This window comes from Gigantopelta aegis, chromosome 4, assembly GCF_016097555.1.
Source record: "Gigantopelta aegis isolate Gae_Host chromosome 4, Gae_host_genome, whole genome shotgun sequence".
Taxonomy (NCBI): Eukaryota; Metazoa; Mollusca; class Gastropoda; order Neomphalida; family Peltospiridae; genus Gigantopelta; species Gigantopelta aegis.
The window spans coordinates 78552528-78563787 of NC_054702.1; the positions used below are offsets into that span (position 1 = coordinate 78552528).

Below are 11260 nucleotides of genomic sequence, written 5' to 3' on the forward strand. Positions count from 1 at the left end.
TATGTTTACCTTTCCTTGTTGAATGAAATGGTGCAGGTGACAGGCTAATTGGACCTTCATCTTGTTGTTCGAGTCCGCTAGCGTCACGTCATAAACATCAACACTGGGATCCGCCTGCTCACAAACACAAGACATCATACTGATTATATCACTTGAAATAAATATATTGTATAACTGGGAATTTTCGTGCTGTTAAATATATGGGGTTTGAGGACTAAAAACATTTTATGGTTTCGTATTTTCGAGGTTTGGCAAATTTAAAGTGGGAGCGCTTTTATTTTTATATTTTACTAAATCTGTTGACTATTCTATTCAATATATTTAATCAACATGACATGTATATATTGCAAAATCAATACTATACCAGTACGCTGAAATAAAAAGTTTTTATAAATGAGATGTATAAACAATATACCTGTTAAGTGTTATTGTGGATTAAAAGTTTCCAGTTGCATGATATTGCTGGAGCTTAAAATTAAATAACAGCACTCATTTGTAATTGGCTAACATGGTACAGCTATTAGTGAGACAACAGATGAGTCTTTGATTTCAAATAAAACCAATTAAGGCGTGAGAAGTAATGTAAGTCGGATGGTACTTGATACTCACATGTAATTTGAGCTAAAACATTTTATTAATACTCTTATAATATGCTGGTTCAGTTTATCCTTATAATTATCTGTGGTCTGTACACGGCAGGGAATAAATGATTCCAATAAATTGTCAGTTGATTACGGTGGTCACAAGGAATTTTTGTAATAGGATTTGTTTCTACATGTATTTTTAGATAGTAACAAGGTTGCCTTCTTACCACTGAAACCCACAGAAAAAAAAGAAGAAGAAAAGAAGAAATTTCCAGTTATACAGTAATTAAACATCAAAAAACATTTGCATAGCAAATTCTTAATTTTCAGAAGTCATCGGTCAAGGCGCATCATTCTAAGGCATCTTTGTAAAATACTCACTGTATTTACTGGAGAAGGAACTGCTTTCGTTTGTTAAAGTGTCAGTTGAATTTCATGCACTGTAATTTTGACAGGTGATATACTGTCAACCAAAGCAATTGATATTGGTGAAGATGTGTAATTAAGGTTGCATTTGGCAACTTCAAACTTCTCACTGCTATCTTTAAACAGGGCGGGTCACCCCACAATTGCATTTTGCTGCCCCATTTTCATGTTTTGACACTCCCTTTATTTTCCTGCGCCCATTTTTTTTTCCTGCATCCTATTAGTTTTTACAGCAGGGGCCTAGCTTCCATATACCACCTGAGATAACAATTATTTTTTTAAATTAAAATATATGATGTAAACGCACAGTCAATAGCATTTTATTCTATCGCTGAAAAAGTCTGCATACCACCTAAAAATCCCAAGCTAGGCTGCTGGACAGAACCCAGCTCCACTATTTCAAAATGCTAATTTTTTTCACACACTGAAATGTTCTTCTGAATCTGCACACTGGACATCAAACTCCAATGAGTACTATAGTACGACAGTTACCATAACATAATTTAACAGTATTTTTAACAGCCTCTATTGTGTCCCATACCAGTATCCATTTGTATGTTTGATACATACAATAAAAGTTATATTTTATTTGAGTTATGAAAACATTTTATTTTTATTGTTTCGACAATCTCCGACTATAATATAGCTATTGGTACATAAAACATGAGTCAGCTTGTACATCATACCAACTTTTTGTACCAGATATTGAGATGCAAAATAAAGGCTAGGTCTTTCCACAAAGTCTACCAACACACAATATACAGTAATCAAGGGGTTTTTTTGAAGGGTGAAGGACTGGGATAGCGCAGCTGTCCTCCTTTAACTTTCACCCAGCGAGAGCCCTGTACAGTGAAACTGGACACCCGTGAGAAAAAGAAAAGTCTGGTTTGAAGGTGTATCCAGTTTAGAGAGGTTCTGCTAGTGATATTTAAAAAGGGACTGTGCAAACCATTCCAGTTTACTGAGGGTTTGGTTTTAAAGGGTTTCGCTGAACATATTATGTAGCACATACCATCCCCTCTCCCTCACCGTACACTTGTATACGATACCTTTTCTGACGTAGTCCTGCAAGATTCATTGTTTGGATCAGTTGGATCTGTCAGATAGCGATTAATATCAATAACCTGCAAACAAAAACAAATATAATATATTTTAATTAATTTATTGTAAAGAAATCCAAAAGGTTAACAGCAGCTATGAACACTTTAAATCATGCATATTAGATCAACTACTATTAAACATACTCAGAATTGTGATACCTTTTGCTCCCATTTTGTCACATGCTTGTAGTCAATTGGTGTTGATTGGCCATACCATGGCTGAATAAACAAGATATACTTTTGTTTTTAATTAAATGATTTGCTGTAATACAATTATGTCCGGTCAAGTGAAGCAAGTTGTCTTTAATTTTTACACCTTGTTTTGGATAATGGCTGTCCAGTTCTAGAAGCTGAATATATCTGGATTAACACACATTTACAGCTATGGTCAATGACAGTCACTTTTTTCACCATTGTTTTGGCTTCGTACACAATAAATATAGCATATCTTACCATAATTTCACTTGAAATCCATATCTCGTAAAAGGCACAATTTTTTAATCACATGATTTTTTACAAACACATTCAGGTGCATTAGGCCGGGAATTTTTTTTTTACTTGTTTCCTATTACATGCTGGAAAAATATAGGGTAGGTAGGTAGGAGAAACATTTTATTTTGGAAAATAATTTTATTTATGGATATTAAATAAAGGTGTTGACTACCGGTATCCAAAATAACCTCTGCATATATAGAAATGCATTATGCAAACCAACAATACCATTCATCACAGTGTTTTCCCTAGAAATGAAGTAAGGCATGGTAAAGTGACGTTTTGGGGGATATTTTATGTGCAGTTTTAAATATAAGGGCTTTTTTTTCCATTATACAATTTTCAAAAGGACAAAAACCGTATGGCCATTTTATTTTCTATATCTATTTCATAACTTAATTAAAAAAAGGAAATATGTAGTACTATCCACATAGGTGTGTTTAAAGTCTTCTTTTTACATGGGCAACTTATAAATTTATAAAAGGCAATGCATTTTGATTTTGAGGGCAACATGGTGCTAACCTATCTGTGGGAGAGTACAAACAAAAGACCCCTTGCTGTTTAATAATAGGCAGAAGGTTTACTCTCATACTAACACTTAACTTCTGTACTGGTCCAGGACAGACTAGGTTGAACCGTAATTGGATAGAAACCAGTAAATAAGTTATAGCAATTTCTTTTAATGAAAAGTGAAAAGAAGGGTTCTAACTTCTATATTTATCTGTCCAACAATAACATTTAAAAAAAAAAATATGAATATTATCTTTCCTAGTGTATCTAAGAAATGGTAGACTTACCAGTTTTATAATTTGCAATGTTAGTTTTATTCTGTATGCATCCAGTATTAAAGTACACACTTGGTTTGAAGCAATCAATTGGTCCAATGAATAGAAATGCAGTACAAATGCTCAGGATGCTCAAACGAATGTTGAAAAGTAAAGTTTGTTTTATTTAATGACACTACTAGAGCACATTGATTTTTATCTTTAATATCATTGGCTATTGGACGTCAAACACAAACACACGAACCACATCGAGATCTTACTGACATATTTAATCATTTGATTTGGCAGTAAACTCCATCAGTATCGGTAAACATTCCCTCCACTAGTTTATCAGAAGGTCACTAAATTTCTACAAGGCCAGTTTGTCGCTGGAGTAAATAATTAAATATAGTTATTATTATTATTATTATTATTATTATTATTATTATTATTAATCGGAACACCTCGCTACGCTAGATGTAGAGTAAATCGGAAAAGATTGCATATATTACTGAAAAAAATTGTTCGACTCTTCGCCCGGTATCTCACGAAAGTTACCGAACTTCAATTTGAAGGGAAGTAACTCCATCAATCAATTGTTAGAAGAAAACATTTCGTGGCTAACGGGTCGCAAATAAACTAAATTTGCGACAGTAAAACCACTGATATACGTCCGCAAATCAGAAAATACAGTAGGGTTATCCCCTAAATTACACCAAATTAATGCTTGTGATAGTTTTGGAATGTTTTCGTGGAAATTGTTGTTATATTAAAAAAACATTTTTGGATCTACAAAAAAAGGTTTTAGGGTCGGCAGGTTCAAATTAGTGTCGGTTGGGTAACCGGAAACAAACAATATTTTATGATACGTCTTAGTAATGTTCAAACAAAAAGAATTTCAATAACAATTTGGCATTTCATAACAAGTAGACAATGCTATTTACAGGTCAGTATTTTTTTTTTTTCATAATTCTAGACACAATATTAATTTTAAGTTTTAAAAGATGAAATAAATAAAATGGATCATGTCAAAAAATTACTGTTGGATATGTTTTTATTGTGTACAAAGCCAAAATAAGGATCCAAAAAGTGACTGTCGTCGACCTTAGTAAAGATTTCAGAGTCCGGATTAATGAGGTTCTACTGTATTCATTTAATTTTGTGTCTGTCTTCATGTCCCATAAAGAACTTCTTAATTTGCAACTGTGCCCATAGTGTATCCTCAAAATTGCTGTGGTGCCCTCCTAATCCCATGCCCTTCTAACTTTAAGGCAATAATTGGAGGGCTCTGGGCTGACAACGAAATTCAAAAATGTTCCTGGTTTTGCATTTTGTAATTAATGAACGGCCCAAATAATTTACATTTTAAATGTTAAGATAGCTTCATGTATTGTTTGTACCACAGGCAAATCAAGGGTTTTATACTGTAGGGGTGGGGATACCCTAAAGTCTGAACCAAAATGTTAACTATGATAAATTTCTCTCCTACCTTTAGTTTTCGATAGATTTTACCCATATTTTGTCCAGACAGAAATCTTGAATTTTTTTTTACAATGACAGAGAAATACTAGACATGTTAACTATGTCACTGATATCGACTTCACTGAGATCGCATAGGGCAAAAAGCATGTAATTTTGTGCTGGCTGCCATTTTGCATTTTTATGGAATACTCTCCAAGAGGGTTGAAAAGATATATGACTTAATCTAACAATGTCATAACGTGTTATGTTATAAAAGCAAATGTGATGACATCATATATATATATTATTTTTTTTAAGATTTATTAATTACGTCACATACTTTGGAGGCTGTCACCCCTCTTGAAGAGTATTCCATAAAAATAAAAAAATGGCAGATGTCAGAAAACTGCATGTATTTTGCCCTATGTGATCTCAGCGAAGTCATTGTCACACTTACAGACTCATTATGTGGAATCTGTGTCACAGTAATGGTTTTCCGTAATGGTTTTTTCACAACTTATGTCTGGACAAAATTTGGGGGAAATGTAACACTATGTCACTACTAACAGTAACAGTAATTAAAGGTAGGACAGTAATTTATCGTAGTTGTTTACAATTTGTTTCGGACTTTAGGTAGTAAATGCCATAGCATTCGGAAATATAACATGCTCTCTAAACATCAGTGTACAAATGATGACTATAAAATATAAAATTATCACTCATAACATCAGTGCCAGTGACAGTGGAACTGGTATCGATACACATTTTCACTATTTCAGTCATCAGTCGATTCAGTGGTCAGAAAAATTTACTTAATTTCTGATATAATTAGAGGCTAAACTTCTATATAACAATGGTAACACTTGTGATGAACTAAAATACACATACCACAACGGGTTCTACTGGCAATCGTAATCTGTTAGTGTCTCTAACGTTAGATATTTGGTATTTACAGACTTCTTTCAAACGTTTTAAAGTTTCCGCCGCCATACTATTTTTGTATTTTTATTTTCCTCCGTTAAAATTGAGATCCATTAGATATAATTCGTTGGCAGCGTTGACCTAATGCACGGGTGTTCTTCTACAGCACCGGGGAGGAAAGGAGAGCATGGCCTTTAGCATTTTACTATATGTTAGACTTGAATAAATAGGATTGTAGTGGCTTTTAAAAGTCATACTATTTCAGTACTGTAGCTAGCGACGATGATGTTGATATTCCAATCTAATTAAAATTAGCTCCACTATTACATGTGGATCTAACAGCAGCCCGTTGGAGCTCATGTCTAGTTGACCTTTTATTCGACTAATCAAAACCTTACTTGCAAAATCATGCCAGTGATTTCAAAAGAATTTGAAAACATTCGGGATTATGCCGAGGGTATACGAAATGATTCGGGTGAATTACGAAGTATGCCGGAAACTAATTTCAATATAAAATGTTATATAAAATTCGTTTCAAGGCGAGAAAACTCCCACCGTGATGGTCTATATTTAAATTGTTATTTATAGATGAAATGTCACTTGGACATGGGAGTCCACGAAATGCTGTTAGATCTACTGGTAGACCCCAGTAGAGCTAATTTTAATCAGATTGTTGATATTCTTAAGTTTCGTTCTTATACCCAATAATAAGATTCAAACACGTCATTCTTTTTTTCTTTCTTTCTTTTTTCGCCACTGCCCCCTTTCCTTTTACTTCTTTGAATTCCATTTCATTTCTTCCCGATCTGGCAACTCTTATCTTTCAACTTCTTTCGCTGTCCACCTCCATATGCAAGTCCTTGTCTCTCCAACCGCGACATGTGCTTGTCTCTTGTGGCTATCCTTGCCACACATCTGTCATTCCCATCAGCTTTTAGCTGTAGGCGTAGTCTGACCACTTCGGAGAGGGTTCAGTAGTTATTTCTGGCATTGTTAAGAGGCACTTGTAACCACCTACTATGCTCCCCTACTACCGGCGGTCGTTAGTTAGTGCCGTGGGTCAGACCAGCTTTATTAGCGGCAAAGGACGAGGATGCCAGGTGGGTGCAGGGAAGTATCCAGATACTTCACCCGTGGAGGAAGTTGAGACAGGTAGGTGATGGTGTGGACAGTTCAGAAGACAGAGTTAGATGAAACTGACAGAAAGGGTCGAAACAGATTGAAATCGTAGGAGAAATTGGAAAGTTTTTTTATATTAAGATAATGAGAATGATAGGCAGAGGGTGATATATGAGAAAGATGAATGAATGTGTGAGCCATCCTTGACGGGATTTGAACCACTGTCGTCAGCTTGATTGTCCAGCAGCTTAACCACCAGACCACGGAGCTCACTAAATATGAATTAAACACGCCATTCTTGGTACGCGTGCCTATGTTGCATATTTGCCCATGGATCTTGTCAAAACATAAATTACATAATTTGGACTGCCTTTCACAGAGATATCTATCCAGAAACCGATAATACACTTATTATAATAGTTTTCTTGTTGCTTATTTTGCAAAGCACCAAATAAAAACAAACCAAAAGTTTATCGAATTAAGGTTCAGGCATGTGCACCTTGGTACGCAACTTCTGTTTTTTACAGTTACCGTGTCCAGACCAGACGTGGCAAAGAGAGTTATTACAAGAGCAGAATTTGCGATAAATAATTAATTAGTAACATGCCAAATAAATCTTTGAAAAAACGATGACTTATCGACCAAACATTAATATTACGGTGATTGGAGCAATTTAGTCGGGCTGCCAAACTAACGAGCATTTAACATTCTTATTACATGAAACAACAATATAAGCTTTTGCAAAGTGATAGTTGGTAGTGGACAAACAAATTAAAGTCCGATATAAGTCTACAGGACAAACGTTTGTTCAGACTGTCACAGGGATTCTAGATAGGTGACTTGAACTTATTGTTGGATAAAATGTCATGGAACATGTAGATAGCAGTATCTTCATCATTCGATAGTCAGGTAACGTGCTTAACGTGCACATTCAGAGCAAGCTGTTGTATCGTACGCCTGTCATGGGCACAGGTGTTGACTTACACCGGCTTCTTCGTCCAGGAGAAGGGACCGCCCGCGCTTAACAAGTGGTAGTCCAACCAGGTGTGGTGCTATTGAATTTTGAATGTCCCATATGATTAAGTAAACAAATTAAAAAAAAAAAAAAAGCAAATTTCATGAGGCAAATTTGGCGCATGATTTGGAAATGTTTATCGAAAGTAAACTTAAGGAGCTATTTGAGTAATGTTTAACTTAGTTGGCCGAATTCTAGCTCTATCTGGAACCTTGCCTATTCGGGGCCGTAGTTGCCCCCTAGTTTTAGCCATTCGCAGGGCTGGATCAATTGGGTTGAGTGATCGGGATTTTTCTGGTTCTGCATGAAAAAGATCTACGATTCTATGGATCGTGGCTGAATCCATGTAGGGTTTCAAAAAATGCAAGTTGGACTTAGTTGTCTATGCGCTTCGTGTGTTAAAACTTTTAGAATCTCTCATGAATACGTTGTGGTTGGATATCTTTCTTTGGTAAGCTGGAAGATCTGTTTTCGAACCAGGGTCCCGTTCCACCAAGCAGTCTTAGCACTAAGATCACGTAAGTGCATACCTTTATATACTTTATGCACTTAAGGTGATCTTAGCGCTAAGATCGCTTCGTGGAATGTCACGTCATGTTACGTGCACATTCAGAACAAACTGTTGTAGCGGACACCTATCCTGGACGCGGGTGCCGGCCTCAGCCGACTTCTCCGTCCAGGACAGGGCTTCGTGGAACTGGATCCTGTTCTTTTATCCACAGCTAGATGTCTTTCCTTCAAAATGACCTGTTATACTGCTACGACTCAGGGTGACAGACGCATAGGAAAGCTCAGAGGAAGGCTTAGCTGGTGGGGGAGGGTCTTTTTTCATCTTCTTTATTATCTTGTCTTCCTCTTCCTTCTTTTTCTTCTTCGTCTTCTTCGTCTTCTTCTTCCGTTGCTGCTGCTTCATTTCTTCTTCATTTCTTCTTCATTTCTTGTTCTTGGCAAATGGTACATAAAACTGAGTCACCTACTCCGTAAATCAGCAAAGACGATAAATCATATTACGTACTAAATACATACACCAACTCTCGTCAGTACTACAGTGGGACTTCGTCACTCATTCATGGATTGGGGGAAAAGTGTCATCACAATCGGCAATCAGGATAAATAGATCTTATTGCGTCTCACGTGTGTATGAGAGAAGTCCTGCGTTTAGTACTTGTGTGTGATTTAGTTACGGAAATAACAGACTGGAAGAAAGCTAACACCAACAACTGGCACTCTAACACTGTTGGTTTACTTTAGTGTATTGATTCCTCCACTCAATTACCAGTTTCGCGTTCAATTTACACCAACACCACATGAATGGACAGAAGGAATCAGACATACATGTATAATTTAGTTTTCCGAGATGTACGTAAATAAATGCTGCTGATATAGATTTTTTCGTTTTACAAATAAGAAAGATTTGAGTGAAAGCATACAACGTTATGTTTGAAAGTAAGGGTGAACGAAATGAAAATATTTCATTGACACCACGAAAATTTGTTTATAGTGTAAGTGGCGACAGACCTGTGGAAGAATAATAGAAACCCTCGTGACAAATTTCAAAAAGTTAAACTAACAAAAAGAAGAACGAAAAAGAATAAAAGTCGAAAATCTGAAATTATACATTATAAGAGATGTGCGGTATAACCAGTATACCGCAATATAAACTTTGAACTATCCGTATCGCGATATTCTTCAAGCGTACCGGAGTATTGCGCTTGTATATTTTGTACGTGTGTTAGTCACACGTGATATGTATTATATTTTCAAACAATAATTATCAGTTTAAGAAAAGAAACAATACCATCACTTGTTCGGAACGAATTTCGATTTACTAGTGTATCATTTTATTAAGTTATACAAAATGTACATGAAACTAGAGCACTTTATAAATTCTAATAAATGAGAATTGGTCTTCGCAATATATCGTGGTACGTATCTCACTCCAGGTTCCTGTATCGCAATATATCGTGGTACGTATCGCAATCCAGGTTCCTGTATCGCAATATATCGTGGTACGTATCGCAATCCAGGTTCCTGTATCGCAATATATCGTGATACGTATCGCAATCCAGGTTCCTGTATCGCAATACATTGCAATACTAAAATTCTGGCAATACCCATCACTGATACATTGTGTACTTTTGAGCACTATGTACACCAAAATCTAATGGCATCCACTGGTGTAGCCAAGATTGTATATCGGAGAAGCCACCCAAACAAACCCCAGGGTATTCAAGTCCTATATGTTATGATTGCAAATGATGGGTTATGTATATTACATAAGTTTACATGTTAAACAAGCGAGCTTTGACACATATTTAATAAAAAGAGAGGGTCCTTATATATGTCACGGTATTCACGCTGGTCATCTACAGAGCCGATTTATCCTAGTAGCACATGTAGCACGTGCTACGGGTCTCGCGCTTCAGGGGGCCTGCGGTGATGTGTACATTTATTTCCCCCAGGTAATTTTCCCCCTCTCCCCGAGGGGGTTGCAAAATATATATCCTGGGAAGGGGGGGGGGGGGGGGGAGCGCTGTTATTTGTGCTACAGGCCCCGCGGATCCTTAAACCGATTCTAATAATCGTCCAAGCCTACTTCACTAAACTCTCGCAACTTTGCGATCTCGCAGTGCAATGCTAAAAGACTTGCAAAGAGAATGCTTTGTTGTCTAACAGAGCCTAAGAGACCTTTGTAAATTAGGTCCATCTTGGATTATTCATCTTGTAATATTATTAATATAATATTCTGAAGACAATGGCGTACTTTAACAAGGTTGGTTGAACTCAAATTCCTTACAAGATTACAATAAAACGTTTATCCCCTTTAACCAGTTTCCCACGCATTAACACACACACACACACACACACACACACACACACACACACACACACACACACACGGATAAATTGTTGAAAATAAATCCCAGTATAATGTAGTTTGTTTTATTTAACGACGCCACTAGAGCACATTGATTTTTTATCTTATCGTCGGCTATTGGACGTCAAACATATGGTCATTCTGACACTGTTTTTTTAGAGGAAACCCGCTGTCGCCACATAAGCTACTCTTTTACGACAAGAAGCAAGGGATCTTTTATTTGCGCTTCCCACAGGCAGGATAGCACAAACCATGGCCTTTGTTGAACCAGTTATGGATCACTGGTCGGTGCAAGTGGTTTACACTTACCCATTGAGCCTTGCAGAGCATTCACTCAGGGTTTGGAGTCGGTATCTGGATTAAACATCCCATGCCTCGACTGGGATCCGAACTCTGTACCTACCAGCCTGTAGAACGATGGCCTAACCACGACGCCACCGAGGCCGGTCCCCAGTATAATGAGTCCATTTTCACAAAATCCCAGTAATTTTGTTATGAAT

The 11260-nt window shown here is 36.6% G+C and overlaps 1 protein-coding gene across 1 annotated transcript in view; it reads right to left on the reverse strand.

Annotated features, from left to right (window-relative positions):
- Positions 1 to 5821, reverse strand: part of LOC121371159 (RPA-related protein RADX-like) — a 28400-nt gene extending 22579 nt beyond the window's left edge. Inside the window, exons 1-3 of the mRNA XM_041496835.1 lie at positions 5716 to 5821; positions 2060 to 2134; positions 10 to 114 (exon numbers count right to left, since the gene is read on the reverse strand). Of these exons, the coding sequence (XP_041352769.1) occupies positions 10 to 114; positions 2060 to 2134; positions 5716 to 5817 (282 nt within the window). The 5' untranslated portion in view covers positions 5818 to 5821. The remainder of the gene's footprint in view (positions 1 to 9; positions 115 to 2059; positions 2135 to 5715) is intronic.
- Positions 5822 to 11260: the final 5439 nt, after the last annotated feature.